The 24036-nt window shown below is 40.4% G+C and overlaps 1 protein-coding gene across 8 annotated transcripts in view; it reads left to right on the forward strand.

The window, feature by feature from the left end:
- Positions 1-24036, forward strand: part of EXOC6B (exocyst complex component 6B) — a 648544-nt gene that overhangs the window by 614351 nt on the left and 10157 nt on the right. The window contains exon 22 of one of the 8 annotated variants that reach the window (XM_057743622.1): positions 15631-20787. The exons of 6 other annotated variants lie outside the window; for them this stretch is intronic. In XM_057743622.1, coding sequence (XP_057599605.1) covers positions 15631-15654 — 24 coding nt within the window. In that variant the 3' untranslated portion in view covers positions 15655-20787. Of the gene's footprint in view, positions 1-15630; positions 20788-24036 lie in introns of those variants that run through there. One more of the 8 variants, XM_057743626.1, reaches the window with a different exon arrangement.

The following is a 24036-nucleotide window of genomic DNA, read 5'->3' on the forward strand; positions in this document are numbered from 1 at the left end:
GGGCCAAAGGGAGAAACACCTTCAGCATATTCCAAAGCAATGGAGCCTTTTTTTTTTTCCACATCAACACACCTAAGGGATTCCACACACTCCTACCAGTGGTAGAGACTCATTAGGGCAGTGAAGGGCTTTGTGGTTTGGGAAAAGTCCACCATTGAGAATCACTGAGATAAAACTTTAAACAGCTTAAGGTAACACTGGATGGCAAAGAAAGCCAAACCAAAGGAACAGGTCAACCAAGCTAATATACAACCTCTTAAATCCTTCACACAGCCTCTGAGGTTAACAAAACAAAAAATACTTTTATCCAGAATCACGTTGGTTTCAAAGTAATCCCTGATTATGCTGCCTGACCACATAATAAATTTACAGTGAAAAGTGGGGAGTTGGGTAATTAAAAATCATTCATAAGTCTGCACATCACCTTCTAGTAACCTTGCCATGCGCGGTGCCTCATTAAAATCTCCATAAAAGCTGCCCTGTGGTGGGTGTGGTGTTATGTTCCATCTTAAGCAGCGACCAGATTTTTGTTTCTGTTATGGCTTTGCACTCTTTGGGGCATATGGTAGACATTCATTATAGGTCTTCATTAACGAGTAGATGAGAAAATGAATGCATGTGTGGAAATAACTCTGTCAGCCTTAGTGCTGACCTTGTACCTGACTTCTCTAAGGGTTTTACTTTCCCTGGCAGTACAGCTTTAGCAGAAGAGGAAGGCTCAATTTCCCACCTCAAGCTCCCATTGGAGAATACAGCATATTTAAAGATTGTTTCAGAGCTAGAAAAGGGCCCTTAGAAATCAATTAGCTCCCAAACTTCATTTTACAGATGGGGAAATTGAGTCCAGAAATATTATGACTTTCCCCAGCATCACCTGTCAGTACGTCTGTAACTGAATCTCTGCAAGGGGCGGATATAAACTGGTCCGCTGAGGACTGGGTCTTAGAGGTCGCAGGTGCCCAGGCATTTGGTGCAGACAGGACACATTTCAGGTGGAGAGGGAGGAGCGTGAAACTGCTAGCCCTTTCCTGGATCGGCTCTGGCAAGAGGAAACTGTGGCTGCCTGGGGAGGGTGAGAGGCGGTGTATTTGCCTTCTACAGAGGCCATTTGACTCGACCTGCTACTCTTTCATAATCGGCACCCTCAAATAAGTGCGCAGTGAAAACACTTTGAGAAAAAGCCTTCGTAAACTAGTGTTGCTCTCTTGTAACCCAGCCATAACATCAAAGACTTCACGGCTGAATGCCCTCTCCCAGTCAGCAAACGGCTAATAGGGGTACGAGCCACAGGGTTTCTACGGGGATATGGGTGTGCTTTGCTGAGGAAACAAGCCTCACCACTGCAGACCTGCAGCACCACCCACCAAAAAACCCCAGTCTCATTAGAAGTGCAAACCAAGCTCCCGTGGGCACTGTCCCTGGAGACGCAGCACACACTGACTTGTTACGTGAGGCATATCCCCCTCTGGGATGGCTGCCAGAAAACTGCACAACCTTATGGAAATTGTAATGACTTCAGGGGCCCTTTGGGGAAGGTAGATGTCCTGGAAAACACCTGGTCCCTTCGCTTTGAAATAGATGGCAGGTCAGGAGAGGGGGGAGTTCATTCTATAAATATTTATTGGGTGTCTATTACGTGTCAGGCACTGTTCTAGGAAATGGGTATCTAGCATGAACCAAATAGTGTTATTGTCCACTGCTCTTTCTTCTGAACCTTCTGTGGTAATCCATACCTTCCTGCAGACCAATATGCTCATTTTATTTGGCATCAATGGACAATTAACAGTATGCCATCCATAAAAATAGTATTTTTATTGACTTCAATATGTTGGTCTCCATCCGCGGTTAAATTGTAGCCTCCTTGAGGACAGAGGTAGTATTGTCTCTTTCCTTTGTAGTCCTCCTAGCGTTTCACATGATGGTAAGTGCAGAGAAAATATTCAGTGAAGGGTGATTGACTAGATCCCTGAAAAATAATATCTGTAGACAACCAAAGAGAACTAGGGAGGAGGCTGATAGCAAACGTTTAGGATCCAAAAGAGGTGGCACCTCCAGATACCCAGCAAAATAACGCCTTCCTATTTACAGTAGTTTTTTTTAAATGTAAGCCTGCATAATCCATGCATAATAGCATCATTAGGTGCATCATATTTGAATTTGAAGAGCAGTCCCAAAATACGTTATCACTGAAGACCAAAATTAAATACCATGTATTTTAAGAAAGAAGGATTGCCTTGATTATGGCCATTGTATTCAGGTGCTCACAATTATATTTCCAGTGCACTTGTCTTGATTTTAACACTCAGGACACAGGTTATGGCACTCATTCTCCGATGTGGACATAACTCTTAACTTCAGCAAATACTGTAACTAGAGACCAGTTTTTAAAAGAGCCACTTGTTCTTTTCTGCTATGAGCTTAAATCTGCATTGGGTCTTTGGCTGAAACACATATAGCTTCCAATAGAGTGGAATTCTTACACTTCCTATCAGCAGGAGAGGGTGCTAAGGATGGAGAGATTTAGAGAGGTCCTGAAGACACAGGGCTGAGCTTTGCTTCTTTAGAAACCTGAAAAATTAAGAAAGAAGGGCCTTGAGGGGAGCCGGAAGTAGCAGGAGAGAAACAACTAAGGAGCTTTCACTTGTTAAATTCTAGTAAATGCTCACCCTTGGTGAAAGGAGAGACAACTAAGTAAACTAAAATATTTCAAGCTACTTCAGGAAACAAGATTGTATCTTTTTTAACTCCTTGCCTGTGTGCCTCTTTGATATATGAGTTACTATGGCGTAGAGAGAAATAGCTGTGGTTGCAAGATAAAATCCAAAGAGAAGACGGTTCTGAATGCTTGATTAGTACAGTGGAAGATAAGAGAACCTTAGAGGGCTTTTGATGATGTGAGGTGAAGGGTGCAGGCACCCTGAGCCTATAGCATCCTGAGATGTAGGGCTGGTTCTTAAGATCTAGAAAAGAGTTAAGAGGAGACTTGGCATCCATTTTATTTTGTAACTTAATCATCACTCAATTGTCCCAGTTGGAAAATATGAGTTTTCTTAGCCAATAACTTATTATTGTGGAAACGTATTGTTGTTACTACAAAATGAGAGTGTATTTGAAAACGTTTTACAAATGATAAAGCACTGTATAAATGCAAGTTAGTATTCTCCTTCCAAAACGTTCCAGGTATTTTCAATGTGTTCTCGGGATTTTCAGTACATTTTTATGCTTTAGGAATTAGGGCAAGGAAGCATGGGATTTTATCCTAACTAGAAATCATCGAGGTCCCTAAAGCTTTTCGTTCATCTATGCCCTATTCAACTGTTTCCATTCAAAAACACTCTGATATATGTTAATGAGAGAGTAAATTGATACACCATTCTGGAGGACAGTTTATCAATGGATATCAAAAGCTGTGACTGAGAATTCTGCTCCCAGAACTTTATCATCAAGTATCATCATCATCATTATGGCTGACGTTCGTCGTGTCTCACATTTATGTGAAAGGCACTGTTCTAAGTGCTTTACATGAATGAACTCATTCAGTCCTCACAGCAATGCTATGATACATGTTATTGTTATCCCTGTTATATAGATAATGAAACTGGATTATAGAGAAGTTACATAACCTGCCCAAGGTCACAAAGCTGGTAAATGGAAGAGCTAGTAATCTAAGTTAGGCTGCCTAGATCCAGAGTCAACACTTTTAACCACTGTAATATATTGTAACTTGTGCTATTTCCTGAGGAAGCAACTGAAGAAATGCACAAAGATGTATATTCAAGTGTTTCATCAAGTCATTGTGCAGTATAGGAAAGGATTGGGGGGGAACCCAAAATATCTACCAGCAAGGCATTTGTTCAACTTAGCATGGTATATATAGCCATTAAAAACAGATACTGTAGTGTCTTTAAAATGATTAAGTTCATCTATATAAGTTCTTTTACATGTAACAAATGTCTGTGCTGGATTAGTGAAAAAAATCAGCTTTTGAAAGTACATATAATTTGCTCTATTTTGGTGAGTTAAAAGTCTTGAAGGCTAAATACCAAATCCTTGACAATTATTGTCCCTCAGAGATGAGATTATGAATGATAGTTTTTCCAGTACGCTTTTTTGAGTTAGAGAAGTTTTTCTTGAAATTTTTTGCAGAGAGCATTTTTTGTTTTTATGAAGAAATACACAATAAAGCTACATCATTTGGGGGAAAAATTATACTCAAAAGAAGTAGGTCTCATTCTACTCTCACATACTTACAGCCTCCACTCCAGCACATTCCACTGACGAATGAATATTTTTGTTATAAAATACCTCCTCATTTTGTACATTAAGAGTTTTTTGTTGGTTTCTGGGGGCTTTAGGCCACACTGTGTGTCCCTTGCTGTATTAGGCATTGTGGATCTCAAACTGCGAAGAACTGGTTTTCTATCCTGGGAGATTTTATCTCCCTTAGGTTTGGGTTTCTCTCTCTATCAACATCTGGTTTACTGACATAATCAACTGTTCAGTTGTGAGGGACAAACAGTTGGAAAAATAGAAAAATATGTGATATAGTGCTTCCTGTGAACCATAAACAATGGGTACAAATGGAGTTCAGAGAAGGGATAAATCTAAGAAGCTGATAGCAGTATTCAGGTTTTCCTAGGGAGATAAGAACTTAAGCAGTATCTTGAAGGATGGTAGGAAAAGGAGGAGGATGTTTTACTCAATCCTACCAGCATGAACTTTTGTAGGTTTCCTTCCTGGTTCTAAGATTCTGCTCTTATATTTAAAGATGCATGGAATCAAATAAACCTGGGTTCAAATTCTGACTTGCTTCTTTATTAGCAGTGAACTTTTGAGCAGCTGCTTAATTGCCCTGTGCCTCAATTTCCTTCTCTTTAAAATGGGCATAGTGATGATGTCTTTCTCTTAGAATAACATTAAATGAGACATGCCAAAAAGCATTTAAGATAGTGCCTGGCCCACTTTCAGCTCTCAACAAACACAACTTTTATTATGCTTCCCACCCCTCATCCCCAAGTTTCCACCCAACAGTCTAATTTCATATTTTCCATCTCTTGGCATATATATGCCTTTCTTTCTCTCATGTTTGCCTTTTCAGTTCCTAGCTGCCCTGTTGAGTCTGTTTCATTGCCCTTGGCTGGTATCTATGCGTTGTGCAACTGTTTGCCTGATTTCAGGCTGTCAGCTTCAGTACAGTCCCCTACTTACTCACCCCACTTCCCCATGATTCTCATTTCCCAGCCTCTATATGTTCAGACTCCTGGGCTCACCACCAAACACAGAACTTGAATTGAGAGGCAGGAACCTATTTTCTTTCTTCTCAAAGTCCAGGCTAAAGCTTTGGACACCACTCGCCCCCTGGGACCAGAGGTTGACTTCAGAACTGCCATGCCAAACTCAAATATCCCCAATACTTTCCTGACTCCGTGGCCATTTCACTTCCCCACTCAGCTCTGTGTGTCAGAGGCAATGCCGAAGCATTTCCGAAGGCCTCATTCTTCTTACAGGCAGCAAGAGATCTTGCCTAGAGTAGAAGCTGAGTTGAGCCATCAGCTGCTTTTCTCATGTGATGGACCCTGGGCTTTGCTGCTTTTATGGTCAAGGCCCTGCCAACCATAGAAACAATGAGCCTCTTTTGCACCCCTGTCTCTGCCACAGGGTAACTAGAGACAGAACTACTCCTTTCCAAAGGTGACTTTGCTGGCCAGAGCCTATCACCTCAGTTGGGGCTTCCTGACCACTTTTTACAATTCTCTTGGATCAAATAGAATACTCCGTGGCCTTTTCTGGTTATAGAGGTCTCATTGTTTAATGGTCAATACAAGTCTTTTGCAAGCGTGTCTTGGCTTTGGAATCCTAGAGGGTTTAGCAAACTTTACTTCACTGGAATATCCATTTGTTTTCTTACTTTAAGCATGAAAGAGTGAATCATAGAAACAAATGTTCATGGGTCATCTGGTCAATCTCCCGGGTACAGCTACAGGGTGTTTCCTTCAGAGTACGGTCTAGCCTTTGTCCAGTCGCCGTTTAAATGTCCCAGATGTTAGGGCATCCTCATCTCTCATAGCAGCTCAAAGAACAAAACAAGCAGTGTTTTCTTGCAGGCTTCTTTCTTCTGCCTGCTGGCCTGTCAGCTTGCCTCATACTGTGTAGCAAACCCAAGGAAGAGCATCACTGTCTCTCGCAGGCAGAAGTGTTACTTCAGAGATACCCTTCATGACAAGCCAGGAGCAACAGTAGAACAGGTTCGTGTTCACCTGCGAACTTGCAGATTGCCTGGCAGTGGGACCAAGAGCAGCTCAGCTATTTTTTGAGTTTGGGGCTTTTGAGTCTTCTAGAGCTTCAGTTTCTCTCACATGGCCAAATTTCTTTCCCCTTCTTTCTGGGACACCTATGCACTGTTTTCTCTTTTGTTCAGAGCTGTGAAAAGGAACTGTTTGTTTGACTATGTTTCCCTTTTTTTAACCCCCCCACCCCCACCCCAAACCCATAGCTCTCTTCCTCTCCCAAAGAAGAAAGAGGAAAGCAAGCCACAATAATACTTCTGTAAATTTATGGCCACTCTGTAATGTTTAATCACAGCTACGTGACTGGGGGCTTCAGAGCAGGCGTACAAGTTCAGCGCAAGGTGAATCTTGTCTGAGATAATCTGAAAGTTCATTCAGAGGTGAGGGCAGCAGCCTCTTGCAGACGGGTGAGGTTAACAGGAGGTCACCTGCTTTTTTTTTTTTTCTTCTGGTCTTCTCCCCTTTAATGTGTAAACAAAGGGAAAATGTAACTTCCAATGAACTTGGCATATGTTGTGCTCACGCTAATCTTGGCCTGGCCAACTGTAAACAGTCCAATATCCTGTGGCTGAGCCTTTCCACCCATTCTCTGCCTTTTGGAGAGCATGAAGAAACCCCAACAGAAAGCAGAGACTAGCACCTTGTGGAGGCAGGCTCTGGTGCCCCTAGAGAACTGGCAGGAGCCCAGGGGGAGGCTGTGGAGAAGACCTCAGGCCGAGGCATTTGCTGTGATGCATGCAGGGCCTCCAGCACACTGGCCTCTGGTGATGCTTTCTGACAACCATCAGTCAGCATGCATTTATTCCTCTTCTTTTCTGCCCACTACTCAGTGCAACACTAAGAAGACAAACATGAACGAGCCCTAAGGTGCTTACAGGCTGAAAGGCGAGAGTACCGATGATCTGGCCCTGGAGGTGGGAGAATGAAGCAGGGGACTTTGCTGGTATCCAGGGAAAGCTGACGACAGCTTCTAGATAGAACCCTGTCAGAAGTTCCATTGTAGGGCTGTGCTTTGGTTTTCATCCCATTTGCAGACATGTCTCCAGGTCAGAGAATTCCAGAAGCTTATAGAGGCAGTGTATGTGGGCAGTATGGGGGCCCATAGCCTGAGCGTCAACAGCTTACCGTAGAGCAGTGACTACTTGATAGTTTGTGACCAACTCTTATTTGCCATAGGCCCAATTCCTTGGGAGTCCAGAGCCTCTGGGCCAGTACAAATGTGCTTGGGGAACACACCTCTGCTGTACCTCAGCAGCCCTCTTGGGAATGTGGGAGTGTAATTAGTATTCCAGTATCCAGAGCAGGAATTAATAATTAGTGAATTATCTGTGGCAAGTGTTAAATCTCAAACCAGCTGCTAGAACCCCTTACTCATTTGAGGAGTATTTAGGGAATGTGAACTTTCCCAACTTTCAGCCCACATAGGACCATTTTAGTAGTATGAGGTCCTGAGCTGCCAAGAAGACACAGTCTTCAGCTGTGAGATTCCCTTTGTACTGTGCTTGGTACCACTCTGTAACCAGGAAATAGACACCTCTTTAGCGACACTTGATGCTAAGTATTTCATGACTAACGTGGGCCCAGACCTAAGGAGCCTATAACCTCCCCAAGGAAGCAAGACAAAAAAATAATAGTAATAATTAGGAGTTTAAGATGGGCTATGATACTACCAAATGAAATATTGTGATGAAGCCTTCTTAAGGGTCTCTTTAGAAAGGGAAGGATCTGCATAGGACAGAGAGAAAGGGGGAGGTATACTAAATCAGAGAACAGCACGAGGGCACTGTGAGGGCAGAAATGAGTTGGTCAGCTTCGTTGTCATTTTCTTCTCCCCCTTCTTCCATCATTATCATCATAACTCGTATTTGCTGAGCATTTACTATGTGCCAGGCACTGTGCTGAGTACTTTACTTAGGTAGGTACTACTATTTCCACTTTAATGAGAGGCTGGTATCTTGCCCAGGGCCATAGAAGTGAGAAACAGTGGAAATTCTGAACTGTAGCTCCTAAGCAGAATGACTTGGATTTGCCTCAACACCACTCATCTTTATAACTCGAAAGATTTCCTAATGCCCTTCCCTCTGCCCCCAGCCCAATTGTTGTAAAATGTTTGATTTTGAGACCCATAAGGGGGACAGGGGAAGGTGTTGGGAAACTATAGCTGCTAAAGAGGACATGTTCAAGTCAGGAATGGGGCTAGTCCATGGAGAGGACTAGTTAAGGGGTGACAAGATGATGGTGATTTGCCAGCGCACTGTGGCATCTACTTTGAGATTACTTGCTTATAGACATGGGAAAGGTCTCAGGTAAGAGGCTAGATTGTCTTTCCCACAGCTCGCCCATGGTATGTAAACTGTGGGTGGTCCCCTCCTAAAAACTGCTGCTTATGATCTGGCCCTTGAAGGAACTCTGCTCCCAGGGAACAAGCCACATGGACAAATGCTAATCTGGAGAATGTCTGTCTGCCCCTGGCTCACAGAGAATATGGACATGATAGCCCTGGGGTCAGGAGAAGGGAGTTGTAGCTTGAATGAGAGCCAGGGGCTCCAGCCTATATTACATTGAAACAAAAGTCAGACAATTTTTCTTGCTTTAAAGTTCAAGAAGGGTAATGTTTAGTTGCTTTTTAAACATATCTTTGAATAGTAATGATACCCTGTGATAAGAGTGTTACTAACTATAATAACAAAGTGAAATTTTTAAGTGGTTTCACTTACTATATCTCTTTTTATACCTTTATGCAATAAATTGAAGTTTTTTTTTAAACAAATTCACATCAACGATTGAGACACTGAGTCAAAAAACCATAATGATTTACCTGAGACCTCACAACAAGCCATACTCTAACCCAGAGATAATAAACATAAAGGTCGAGTGTTGGGTAAAGACTCCCATGCCATCTAGGACTAAAGACCTTATTACTCTGGCCATACGAGAAATCAGAAGGTTGAGTTTATCTTTGCACAGTAAAAGAAGAAATCTTTCCATTCTAGGATCTCTGAGAATGACACCAAACTTTCCCCCAAGGAGGCTTCTTTCTTCTAATTTCTCCTTCCCACCACCTCAAACACTAGCTAATGGGCATTTAGGTGCTCCAAGTTCAAGGAGACGGAGGATGGTGGCTGTGGAAGCAGAGTTTGCCATTCACTACCATCCCAGGTCACCCTCAAATATCTTTGAAAATCCTGAAAAAATTCCTGATCCATTCCCAAAGGCTAAGAAGTGGGGATGTAACTTCCTGACATTGCTATTCAGAGAGGAAATATTTTGTGTTTATCTTAATTCTAGTCAGAGTGGGCGTGCTTCATTCTTTATTCCTCTGCATGTTGTTTTTCAAGGAAAGATGGAGATTCTTTCAGTTCTCTCTTTAAGAGTCTTGGCCTGGACTGAGTTTCCTCTGTGCCGCTTGCTGTGGTATCAGATTCAGGGGGTATTTAAGTTGGCCCATTATGTGAGCTGACATTTAACATCATCTCAGTTACATATGGTGGTAAGGATGGACTGATAGTCCTTTCTCACTATACTCACCTAGAATGCTGTCTGTTCCCTGGGTACAGGAAGCACTGCAGAGATTCCCTATCAGCCAGAAACACAATTGTGCAAATTTCCACCATTTAATGAATTTGATAAATAATTGTAGTATATTAAGTACACTTATACAGTGGAGAATACTATGTAGCAGTCAAAATCAATGAACTAGATTTACATGGGTCAACCTAGATAGATCTTGAAAACATAATATTGAATGAAAAAAGCAAGTTGCAGAACGTTGTGTGCAATATTATGATATATATGTGAAATAAAACACAAAACATTACCACATATCATTTCTCTAGTAAAAGCATAAAAACGTTTAGGAGATACATGACAAAATCACAGTAGTGGTCTCCTCCAAGAAGGCAGAAGGGACGGGGATTTCACCGTTATTTATAATGTGTTATTTCTTGAAAACAAAGGGAGGATGTAAAGTAAATTAGACAAATCGTTAACATTTGTTCAGTAGGGCTAAGATGGACTTTATATTCTTTTTTATTTTTTAATTTAAAAAAAAAAGCCTCTCTTTCCTTCTCCTTCACCTCTCTAGGCATCTGACTTGCATTCTGTTCTCATAGATTTTGGTTCTTCACCAGCTGGTGAAATTGCCCCATGTAGTAGAAAGAAAAGTGGACTAGAAGTCAAGGGCTTGTGTTCTAACCCCACATCCATTCATGGTAGCTTTGCCAATGATCATGAAATCTTTCTGAACCTCACTTTCCTCCTCTGTATGATGAAGGAATGGTCCTATTCTCTGTGATTCCTCACGGTTTGCCATTTTAGCAGGCTCATTCCTGCTAAGTGATGAGAATTACTTTCTCTGTCCCGTAGCTGGTTACTTCCTAATAAGGAATCCTCTAGATTTAGAATTTTAGAGCTGGAAGGGACATTAATGTTGTCGGTCATCAATAAGTGGGATTTTTAGAGGAATCCTACTTAGTAGTAGGACTGTCTGCTAGCAGCAGATCCAGGGCTGCAGTGCTGGGCATTTGTCTTTTATTCTGGCAGTCTGAAAACCTTTCAAAAGCCAAAGGAATACATCTAAAGCTGGCAAAGGAAAGGAGGGTGGCTAAAGGTATGTTTACTAACCAAGAGGCAGATAATATAAAACAAACCAAAAAGGTTTGGGATCCTGAGTGTTTTTAAAATGCCAGGCATAATTCAAGCAAAAATTGTTCCTCCTTCAGAGGAAAATTCTGAGAAGTAACTTTGTGATAGTTTCTGACATGAGGACAATTTTAGAAGGAAATTCTGATAGAAGAAGGAAGGATAGTCATAGTGATTGGGGGCGGGGGTGGAAATGGAGGTAGAGAAGAATGCTTTCTAGGGTTTAGATAATTTCTTAAGATTTCACTGTTTCTCTCAGCCTTAAACTGACTTTAGTCGCATTGAAACCTGCCACAGGCTGCTGGCCAGCCTGATCCTCTTACCTGTAAAACTCACAGTGAGCAAAGAGGAAGAGAAAAGCAAGATGTGCATTTCTGTCCTCCATAGGTTAAGCGAAAGGCAGGTGTGAGAACTCAGAGACATATTGATTTCTCTGCTTTTGTTTGGAATGAGAACAGTTATAGGAAGCACCTGCTTGATTCATTCATTTGTATTACTTGCCTGGTCCCTGGAGGATACCAATTTTGAAAACTGCTTTGTGATCACCATTTAGTCTTCCCTATCCCCTTCCAACACCCAGCCAGCCTTCAGTCCTTCAGTTGGACTTGATAAAGTCAGTAGCCATCCTTTTCCCTATCGTCCTGTTACTGCCATTCTAGTCTAGATCCTTATTACCTCAGATCTTCCTGCCTGAAAAATTTCACCAGTCCATTTAGCTTGATGAAATTGCTACTGAAACGTTACCACTCTCCATGACATATAAATTTTGTTTAAAATCCTTATAAGGGCAAATCAATACTCTTTGTAGTCTAACTCAACTACTGCCTCTTCAATCTTCCCACTCCTGTTCCTTTATATGCCATCTCTGCTCATCCAAGCTGTATACCAGTAGGCCTTTGAGAGAAGCCCAAAAGAGAAAAGAGGGAAAGCTCAGTCTTGGGGGGTCAGACTATCCTGGGTCCAAATCTTGAACTCTATCACTTATTGAATATGTACCTTTCAATCCATTCTTTTAACCTTTTGGAGCCCTCGTTTTATCATCCGTGAGGCAGAAATACTTACCTCTTAGGCTGTTGATTTTCCTGGAAATTAAATGAAATAGATAAGTTGACTGGCCCAGCCAGTATCTGTCACGTGGTAGCAATAAATGTCCAATTCCTTCTTCCCTTGAATGAATCTCAGCTACTCCTCTTCCTGCACCTTGGCTTCCACTAGTCTCTTTATTTGAATTCCTTCTGTCCTATTCTCTGTTTCCTCTAAATTGTGCCCATCCTTTTGAAAGACTAGAGCTTGAAACCTTCTGAGCCTCTCCCATCCTTCCTTGTCCTGAATGCATCCTGCACTCACTACCCACCTTCATTTGACTCTCAAGGGCAAGCGCCATGAGCAAAGCACTTTTTATCAAATTTGTTTCATTCCACCTATTTCCAAAATGGCTTTGAGGTGACTCATTAAAATGATACATACAATATAATTAGGAAAATAGAATTGAAAGGAAGGAAAGAAATTTAATGAAAAAGGAACCAGCAAATATTTTAGCAACCCCATGGGGCTAGCCTTCCTAGGAGCTGGTGTTTACTTAACACAATCTGTGGGAGACAGAACCCTTTTGAAGTTTGGATTTTATAGAGGGGAAACAAACAAAAAGCAACCCTGGGTGGTGGAGAACCATTTATCATCTAATAGCTCTTTAATTGGTCTATTGATTAGTTCCAAAATTTGGCAGTGGAATCTGAGTTGCAGTTTTACTCGATCTCCAACCCCTCACACACAGAACAAAATAGATTTTAAATGCATATCTGACTGGGCTAAGGGTCTTAAGAAGTTAGCCGTCTAGTGCTGAGCCTTTTGTCCAGACCCATGCATATTTCCCAGGCCACTGAGATTCTAGATTGTTCCAAGGTTTAAGGATGCTCCCTGCTTAACTATCCTTTTGATGTCAGATATTTTTTCTTATACCGATCATGCAGTTCCTGGACTATAATTTGTAATGGCTCATATAAGACAAGAAGTAATTTTCTGCAACTGATATTTCTAATTTATCCATTTACAAAAGAGAACCCAAACCATTTTCATTATGAATTTGTGATAGTTTTTCCTGCAGGTTCTCTAAGCAGTATCTCCAGACTTTTTTGATTGGCCACCACTGTTGACCAAGAAATCTTGAGGACTCACCCCTAATATATGTATATGTATGACAATTTATTAACAAATTGTAATTAGATACTGAATAGCTACAAAAGAATAGTCCCCCACACACCCTTCTCCCCACCTCAGTTTAAGAAACAGAACAGTACTATTACGTTTGGAAGTCTGCTGGTGTGTATGCCCGTGTGCGTGTACGTACTCATGTTACTGTCATTACTGTTTCAAGGCACAAGATGGACTTAGGCTAAGTAAAGGCCATTGTTCACAATAGTGAATACAAATCATGCTTTAAATAGCCTTTTTATAATTTCAAGTTTGGAGGACTGCTTTATCAAAGCTACATAGTCACCATTGTTTTTACTTTGTAACGTGGATGATAAAGACCTCGCACATGATATGGAGACTTGTGAGCCCTGACATTTTCTTGATGTTTGCTTATACTTATATTGTTAATATTATCTTCAATTAATGGTGTCTTTGCAGGGGTATTTTTAAACCGCTTATTTATTTTGGCCAAAGAGGGAGGGAGGGGAGCTTCGTTAAAAACTCGACAGTATAATCCCTAGTCCACTTACCTAGAAACCTTTAGCAAATCACAACATGCTGAAAGGAAACTCGCCCATGGCTCCTGCCTCCTCCTACCGCATCCCAAACCCACACCTGCCTGCCTCCCCCCTTCCCCACCGCAGAAGGGGCAATGCAGTCAGCCCCGGGCAGAGGTCTCCCATCCTCGCCTGGAACATGCATGTGCAGTGTGGTTATTCTCACCCTGCAGCAGGATAGATGCTGTCATCAATGAGAAATGGCCTTACAGGACAGTATCTGACACAAAGGAATGCTTGGTGTTAGCATTTTTTTTAACTTTGGGATTCTTCCCTCAGACACCAACTGATGACAATGGGAGAGCCGTAAGCCTCCCAATCTTTCTTTTTCTCTTAACCAGGGTAGTCTCAGAGGTGAAAAGTTTAGATAGCAAACCTAAAACCCACATTTATGAGGCAAATAAATATTTCTCAGAGCGACGTTCCCTTTCAGGCGAAGCTGCCAATGTGCAGTTGGTCTCTGATAAAGAGCTGAGTGCAGCTTCCATCCACCTGGCAGCTGGGCTGGAGGGAAAGCAGGGAGCGGTACAGCCACTGCTTACCCCTCACCTGCCTGCACTCAGCCAGGGGGGGAAAGAGGAGGAGGGCAGAACTTTCTGGGAGGCCCTGTACCAGCCTACAGAGTGGCCATTGTTGCAAAACTCAGGGGTAAGCCAGATCTCTTTAACCTACAGAGATCCAGAGAAACTTGGAACCTCTTCCCACCCCAGCTTCATAGCCTTTGGAAAATCCAAAGGCCTCTTTCAGATTTCTGTGACTCCCTTGATACCTCCAGTCTTCTTGTTTCCTGGGCTCCCCTTTCCACAGTGTAGATCTGCAGCTTTCTAGGTGCGAAACTCAACCTTTCTGAGTTCACAGGGGGGAAAAAAATCATTCACCCAAGCAATTAAGAACACAGTAGATTTATCTAAAGATTGGAATTGAGGGCATGGATTTTTAAGGGAGATTTATATCACATACTACACAGCAAACAGCTTTGAAAAACTCACTTATCAGACCTCCCAGATCTCCAAAGTTGTTTGGGGCCATAATAGCAATAGGAATTCCTTTATTAACCTTTCTCACACATGTTAGTTAAGTCTCCTCTCTTTAGATTAGCTCCCTGCCTTAAGAACCAGAGTAACAAATTCCGTCCCCCTCCTCTACCGCATGTCTTGGCACTTTAGGGATCTTACAAAGCAAGATATTTCCCCCAAACACGTTTCTCTATCCTAAAGGAATTCTGATGCCAGATGTTAACATAATGAAGTTTTTACCATCTCATAAGAATCAGAATGGTCTTCCTGAAGCCATTTTCTATCATCCTTTTCTTTAATTTGTAGCTGTTAGACATTTTACATCTGAGAGAATTTCAGACCACACTGCCCTCCCTGGCTGGATATAGTGGCAAACTTTTTCTGTAAAGGACTAGATAGTGAATATTTTAGGTTTTTCAGGCTGTAATGGTCTCTGTCACAACTACTTAGCTGTTATAGCACATGAACAGTCATAGACAATATGTTAACCAGCGGGCATGGCTATGTTCCAATAAAACTTTATTTACAAAAACGAGTGGTGGCTGTAGTTTTCCATCCCATGATCTTAAAGAAAGCAGATAGCAGGTTTGATGAAAACAAGTAGAGAAGCCTCCAGGCTGAATTCAGTCTCCTTCACTTATTAGCACATGGGGCCATTTATCATTTGCTTCATTTGTCCTGCTTATTCCTAAGGCAGTCCCACCTACCTGGCTCAGGCTTAGATGCCCTTCCTCTGAACTTTCTGTGCACCCTGTTAGAGTAACTCTCGGAGTGCTCACATCACTCTGTATCTGTTATTTACTAGACTGAGTTCCTCAAGACTACAGATGTTGTATTCATCCTTTCATGTGCCTAGAAGAGTGCCTGATACATTGCTGGTACTCAGTTTGTGTTTGTTAAAATAATTGCTGCTTTCTCTTTCCTGTGTTTGCCCAGATTTCTGTCAGGAACTGCTCCTGAGGATATGTGGGAGGCAGACAGATGGTCTTCTTTGAATGACAGTGGCCCAGCACCGGGAGCAAGGAGTTGTGGGAACCTTGGGCAGTAACACGAATGAGTGATTAGTCAAGTCTATGCTTTTTGGTGGACTTTCCACAATTGTTGTCTTTATCTGCCCTCAGCTATTAATAGGAGCTGTTATGTTTCCATATCCAAATGAGAAAAAACGATTTGGTGACTTACCTGGGGTCAAACTGTCAGCCGGGGGACCCCCAGCCTGCAGGTCTTTTTGCTGTGCTAAACTGCCTCTTAAAAGGCACCTGTGCATTCGTGTTTATGAAAAATACTTTATAATGATGCAATTGATTTCATCCTGTCAAAGGCTGAGAGTAACCAAAAAAAAAAAAAAAAAAAAATCTCCTGGCTTAGTGTTCTGTATGTTTACTGTTCTCTTAAGTAAGTAGACTGCACTTTATATCGTAGCTGTGTTCTGAGGAGGTAGCATATTTAGAATTTTGTCATTTAGATTATATGTTAAGTGTTCCAGAGGCAGATGTTATTTGAAATCGTTTTGTCATCTAACCTGTTTAACAGGAAGATTTCTCCTGAAATGTATATAAAGTGCAAATTCAGATTTTTGTAAATCACATTTTCTTCAAGGACATTACTTCAGGAGCACAATTCTCTACAGGACTTAGTGTGCCTGTTCAAGAGAGAGCATGTAAAGAATAGCGCCCCTGGGGAAAAGAGGTGTGGCTGTTGTCAGTGTTTCTTTGTATCTGTGTCTGTCTGTGTGTACCTTCGCTCCGATGGTCCTTTGCTTCCCATGGAATCTTTAAGAGAGGCTTTCCCTAACATGAGGTAGGCCCCGTGCTGCCCACTGGGAGCCAGCCCAGATGACTCCTTGAAGCCAAACGTCTGCTGAATTCCCATTTCCTAGTCAGAGGATCTTCCCCTGGAACCTTAGAACCAAATATCCAGGGCTGGGTTCCCACACATCTGTCATAGCTGTTATGTCTCCTGTTTGATGTTCTCTTGTTCCTCAGACTACTTTCTAGAGCTGGTCAGAAGGACCCTAGGTTTGGTCTATTTGGAAAGCTTGTAGTGAGAAACACAAATTGTTAGTCCATCCCACCATCTAGCCAAGGTTGTTCCTATGAAATATCGGTTTACCTGTTTACCTATTTTAGTTCTATTTAACATGCTTTTACTGACTACCTGCTGGCAACCTAACCCTATGCTGGTCCATGCTCTGGAGCAGTCAGAAGGAGAAAACATGACGCCCATCCTTGGGACGCTCTCAGTATATGTAGGAAGTGAGGCTCACATCTCAGGAATTAGTGGGGAAGGTGAAAATATATAAAACAATTCTCCTCACCAAAAGTAAGCATGATGTGAACTGGTTTGGTAAAAAATACTAGTCTAGTAGTGGGAACAAGCAGGACATTCTCCACCAGTCTTTTCATTTTTACTTTCTGAGTTCTTTGGGTAATCCTTTCTGCCTATGAGAACACAGGGGCACCCTCAGGATCATTTGCTTAAATATTAACCTATAATTCTCCTTTTCCCGTGAACAACTCATCCCTTTGAATCACTTTTGCATTTTCTGTTGAGAAGTATGTCTGTTGATATGCATGAACAAGGATCCACAGAGTCCTACTTTATCTTAGTATCTCATTTCGAAGGTCTTTCCTAGAAGTTTGCATCTGTTCTGCTATTATAATGCTATCTGCACTCTATTAACTCACTCTCTGGTCTTGGACTAGTTTTCACTTTGACTCATTTGGATTTTTTGCTACTCTTTCTTAGCCACCATTGCAAAAAAGAAAGCCTGTTCAGAAGTTTGTCCTAGCCTTAGGCATGTATGTACCTTACCCAGAGACTGAGTCAATGAAGATTTTAAAAAATAAACAGCTGTGGTGTCTTGGGGGGTATATGCCATCTCTACCACTTGTCTACTTCATGATTTTCAGCAATTTGTTCATTCTTTCTGGGTCTTTGTCCTCCCTACTCCCCCACCTCCATGAAATCAGAATTGTAATCTGAGTCCTATTAGGCCATGAGCATGTTTTGCAATAACAAAAATATATTAGAGACAGCTTTAGAACTGCCAAAGCGCTAGTTAGAAGTCATATAGATAAAGTCATACAGGCGGCAAAAAAAAATATTCCATCATAGTAACTTGTTTAGTATAACCTGATTCAAATGTCTTCCCTTGTCCTATCCTTTCCCACTTGTGCACAGTTTTGTATAATAACCAGTAATCACATGATTTGCAATTTTTATTAACCTATGTAGTTTATACGATGTCACATCAACTATTACACTAGTTTAATTCTCCTGTTCTGATAAATACCATAAACAAATAACTCTGTATTTGAGGTCAAAGCATCATTAATGGTTGGTTGAGTTTGCTTTTGATTTAAGTAGCCATAGCATTTATCAGTATGTTCTATTCTGAAAATATCTAACACTCCTGTTCCACCAGTTAAATGATAAAATATCCCCAAATGTAATGTCTGATCTGTCCCTGGAAAATGATTTATCTAGTTAACAAAAACCATATGTATATGAATAAATCAAGAATATGATCATTAATAAGAAATTAACATCTTTGGAGTGAGTTCTACAGTTACCATTAAGTGAAAAAAGCAAAAGTGCAAAAGAGTATCAATAGCATGCTACCCTTCAGGTGAGAAAGAAGAGGATATGAGAAAATGCACATGTTATCTTCTCATTTGTACAAAAGAAGTAAAAGAAGGAGAAACTAGAAGCCATGTTGGTTACCTGCAAAGGGCTGATAGAAAAGATGTAGAAAGAAATGGAGAGAATGGAGCAGCTTAGTTGGGATGAGGAGGGAACAATACATCTGAGTATACTTTTTTATATTATATAACTCTGACTCATTCCCCCAAATAAATGATTTAAACCAACCAGAATGTGCGGGGTGGGGGGTCCAAAATGGAAGACAAGCAGTGAAAAATAAATCTAACTAAATTATGAAAAAATAGCATAATCACACTGAAGGGAGTGAGGAAGAAAAGAACTAACCTAAATCATTTAGAAACCAGTATTTTGAATGGAAATTGTAAGGCTAAAGATAAAAGAACTGTATAAAAATACTGTACTCTAGTTAGTAAACTTGTTTTTCTCAGGGTGTGGATTAGCAATTCTGAAACTACTTTATACTGTACTAGGATTGAACCAATAAGTAAAATAGAATGAGAGCCAGGTTTCTCATTGTCAGAGAACGAAATGATAAATAAGGAAAGAGGGAGAGTAGAATGAATCCTATGGTGTTAGGCTGGAATCACAGACATCAAATATGAACTCATGATTTTAAACTCTATTCACAAATAGATATAGATATGTTAATAAACATACATACATTTCTTAGCTCTGTCCACTGAGAGGGCCTAGAAGCAGTAACACCACGATAGAAATGAGCATGCTAAGTGCCCAGATCTTGGTTTCTAAACACCATTCCCCAATACAAGGTACTAGAGCTCCTTAAAGAAGTGACTGGTTCCAGAGCAGGGGCAGGGAAGCTGCAAGATGAGCTTGGAACATTTTATAATGCCAGCAAGTAAGGAATTGTTCAAGAAAGGATAAGTGGAAAATACACAGGAGAACCAGTCTGAAGGCGTCTCTAATGGCCAAAGCCAGAACAATTTGAACAACATGAATAGTGATTGTATTGATTATAACCCATGAAATAAAATACTTATCTGTGAGGTCATACTGATATAAATAATTGGACAAATAAATAAATGGAGGAAAAGGGACGGCACTTTTCCTCACAGGAGAATTCCATTTAATAATTACATATATTAAAATTATTAACATTATCAATATTAATAATAAATATTGTTGAAGGCAGGATCCACCAACAGATGTTAAAATTAGTGGACAAAAGTTTGAGGAGAAACAGGATATTTGCATAGTATTAAAGTATATCTCTCACAAGAAACGTATTAATTATTTACAAAGGTAAAAGTAGTAACTTTGCAGTAGAGAAACTCACCACCTTAACCAAGTGATCAATAATGAGATATGTGGACATCATGTACACCTCATGTGATGCACTAGGAAGGGGATAGTATCACTTCTCTTCTATAGTATTTTTGCAAAGAAAAAAAAATGCATAACCTTAATCCAGAGTTTCTTAACCTAGACACTGCTGACATTTGGGGTTGGTAATTCTGTGCTGTGGGGGCTGTCTTGAGCACTGTAAGATGTTTAACAGCATTCCTGGCTTCTACTCACTAGATGCCAGGAGCATCATACCACCACCCAGCCTTGTTACAACCAAAAATGTCTCCAGACATTGCCAGATGTCCCATGGGAGGCAAGATCTCCCCTAGTTGAGAACTACTGCCTCAATCTAACTGTAAGCAAATATTGGTCAGACCCAAATTAAGGGACATTCTGCAAAATAGATGACTGGGGACTTCGCTGGCGGTCCAGTGGTTAAGACTCCACACTGCCACTGCAGGGGGCACGGGTTCCATCCCTGGTCAGAGACCTAAGATTCCACATGCTGCGTGGCACAGCCAAAAACAAAAAACAAAAAATTAAGTGACTGAAAGTAAAAGTAAAGTATAAATGTCAAGGTCTTGAAAGATAAGAATGAGGAACTATAACACACTGGAAGAGTCTTAGGAGGCATCATGATTAAATGCACTGTGGGATACTGGATAGGATCAGAAAAAGGACATTAGTAGAAAACTTGGTGAAAATGGAGTGAAATCATAGTTTAATTAATAGTATTGTACCAATATTGATTTATTGGTTCTGATTATTGTAATATAATATGTGGACATTAGAGAAGCTGGGTGAAGGGTGTAGAGGAAGTGTCTAAACTATTTTTGCAACTTGAATGTAAGTCTAAAATTGTTTCAAAATAAAAATTTTTTTAAAAACAAAATCTGCCACTGATGTTAATAAAATGCAGGCACATTTCCATATTTGACTCTATGACAAAGATGGACGCTTAAGGCGTCTGTTATCGCTAAGATGATTCCCATCACCTTTAAGACATTGTCTGATAAGCAAAATAAACTTAAACCCAATGAGCGTATGTGTGCGTGTGTACGTGTGTATGTGTTTTGAACTACAATTTCTATTTTCTCTTTAAATTTTGTTGTAGGTGGAAAACCTTGCAAAATGTTTGATTGATAGTTCAAAAGGAAGAACATGTCACTTAATAGCATTTAATTCATTTGGCTTAGATTACAGTTATTTATGATTTTCTTTTACAGTATTCTCCTATGTGGGGGAAACCACATATTTTAATATCACTTGAAAGGCCAACCCTGTCCTTGCACATATTAGATGCTTTTAAAAACACTTGCTGAATTCAGTGGGTTTATATCTTCATTAAGCATATCCAAGACAAGCAAATATGTTTTATTATTCATATTTCAAATCCTATGAGTAAATATTAGAAGAGGTCACTTCACTGGAACTTTTAAAATTTAAGATGGTTGTAATTTTTCTGCAAGTCTCAAGAAATATAAATAGAATGAACACAGTGCAGGCCCACAGTGACGTTCTATAAAGTCAATCAGAAGTCATCACATGCAGAATCAAGAATTTTAACACTGTCCTGACACAGAAGTAAGAACTCATCAAAAGCCAGCTACATGGAAACCCACTAACTAAATGGGGATACCTGGTGATGAGAAATATGAGCTATCCTTGTAGTTGTGTTACTAAGTTGCCCCCGCTCATCCAGGCTCACCAGGCCTCACCAGCAAATCAGACCCTTAGCTATAGACCCTCCTGACCAGCCCAGGACATGGGACCCATGTGTACACTGCTCTTCTCTCATAATGAGACTAACGTTATAGGCACTTCCTTGTGCACATACACCGCTTAACACTGTTTCAGGCACACGGTCATCACTCAACTCTTGGCTGAAGTTACAAACTAATATCCCAAAACATAGTTTGGATGGAATACTGGAGGTACAGAAGGCCATATGAAGTGGTTCCTGAGATACAGGTTTAGATAGTACCCAGATGTATCATTAAACACTAAATCATGTTATACTCTTTGTGATGACAAAGAGAACATCTCATTGTGAAGCTAGTATTTGAGTTATCTTCTATTTATGGCAACTAAGAATGGTTTCCCATTTATGATAATGATGTAAAGTATTCTTTAAAAAATTTTTATGACAAAAATATGAATACAAACAAAAATGTTAAGTTAATAATAACATATGTAACGTGAGGAAATGGTAAAAATTGCAACAGTGGTACTCAATAAAGTTTGAGGAATAGTGATCTTAAGTTCAGTCTCCCACCTCTGATGCTCCTTTTGTTACTTCTTCATCTACCACTTACTTATAAACATCGAGAGATAAAGACGCCTGAAGATGCATGTATAGTATGCTAATTTCTGTGAAAGAAAGACGAGGAAATAAGAAAGCATACGTGTATCTGCTTATCTTTACAAATGGAAACACAGGAAGAACAAGTGCAAAAACAATGGAGTTGGGTACCTATAAGGCATGGTTGGAATTGGGGTAAAAGGGATATAAGGGGAAGAGTGACACTTTTCTGAGTTAACATTTTTGTGTAGTTTTGACTTTTGGAAGCATGTTGATGTCCTACATTTGTAAAAAATTAAGAAGGATGGGAGGGGGGATGCTAAAACTAAAAGCAAATAGAAACAAATGAACCCAGTTGTATTTAGATGAACACCATAACAAACTGAGAGGAAAATAGTAAAAGGACTAATCTAAGTGTCTTACGAAAGTAGGCTTTGATTGGTACACACTCAGTCTTAGGTTGGGAGGGAGAAATACAAACAAATCTTGACCTCTTTTTTTAGTAGGTTGTTTTTTGTAGTGGTATATACAGACAATTCTGAAGCAATTTTAGATCTATTATAGGACTGAGCAAATTAGTGAATGAGATGATGTTGTTGAGAGCCAGGATCCTCACTCTGGCAGAAAGCATATACATATACGGAATAGAGGAAGGCGAAAAAGAACTCTGTGAGAATAATTAGCATTGGAGATGTTGGTATAAACCCATGATTTCTAAAATATGTGTGCGGACATGCTTATATAAGTACACATGTGTGTATGTATATGTGTGTGTGCATATGTGGATTACATGCATATATTTCCTAGCTCTGTCTGCTGAGAGGGCTTAACTCCCCATAGGTTGTCCCCAAGTAGCAATGAGCACACCTAGCACCCAAATCTTGATCTCTAATAACTTTCCCGCTAAAAGAAACCAGGGCTCTTCAGGGAAATGGCTGATTTCAGAGCCAGGCATGGTAGAAAGCGAGATGAAACTGCAACACCTTATTATGCCAGAAAGTAAGGAAGTTCTGAAAAAAATCATGGGGCATGTCACAGGGACACAGACTCTAGCATGACGGATCTCCCACTTGCCAAATCTGTGACCATTTGAGCATCAAAGTAATTAGGTATAGTAATGAATATAAACCATTGAAAAGTGGATACCCATGAACCCATACCAATAATAAAATAGATAAATTAATGGGGGACAAGGGGAGAGCACTTGCTTATGGTAAAATGCTGAGTGACAACTGATAATCGTGGAGGGAAGGATAGAATTGGAATGTCATCAGTGTGAAACCATCATAGTAAAGACTAAATCAAGAAAAATCCTCAATAGATGCTAAATCTAAGGGAAATTTTTAATCAGGAACAATATATTCACGTGGTCTTAAATTGTCTCCTCAATTGCTTACTAATTGCAAAAGAATATATGATACCTAGACACTGGAGAAATTGGACAACATCTTAACTGGATGATCAAAATATCACCAATAAGAGACAAATGAACACTGCATATTGTATACCTCCAGATGTGATGCCCTGAGGAGGACATAGCATCATGTGTAGTATTCTGGCCAGAAATGAATGTCTTATATCTTATTATGAGTAAGCATTAGAAAAACCAAAACTGAGGGGTGGGGAAAGGAGGCCAGGAACTTTTGAAGAGTTGACATCCTTCAGAAACATCAGTATCATATAAGAAAGTGAAAGACTGCGGCAATAGTCCAGATTAAAGGAGACTCAGAAGATAACTAAATGTAATACCTAATCCTAAATAAACAAAAAGGTTATGCAGGACATTATTGGGTCAATTTATAAAATTAGAATATGGACAGTATCAATATTAAACTTATTAAAGTTTAAAACCATATTGTGACCATGTATGAGAATAGCCCTAATTCTTAGGAACAGTGAAATATTTGGGGATAAAGTTCCATGATATATGTAATTTACTCTCAAGAGACTCCAAAAAGAAATACTGTGTGTGCGAAGAAAGAAAGAGAGAACACAACTGATGGAGCGTCTGGGGTAAAATGTTGACGATGGATCTGGGAGGAGGGTATATGGTGCTCCTTATACTA

The sequence above is a fragment of the Hippopotamus amphibius genome, chromosome 7 (assembly GCF_030028045.1).
Source record: "Hippopotamus amphibius kiboko isolate mHipAmp2 chromosome 7, mHipAmp2.hap2, whole genome shotgun sequence".
In the NCBI taxonomy this organism is placed as follows: Eukaryota; Metazoa; Chordata; class Mammalia; order Artiodactyla; family Hippopotamidae; genus Hippopotamus; species Hippopotamus amphibius.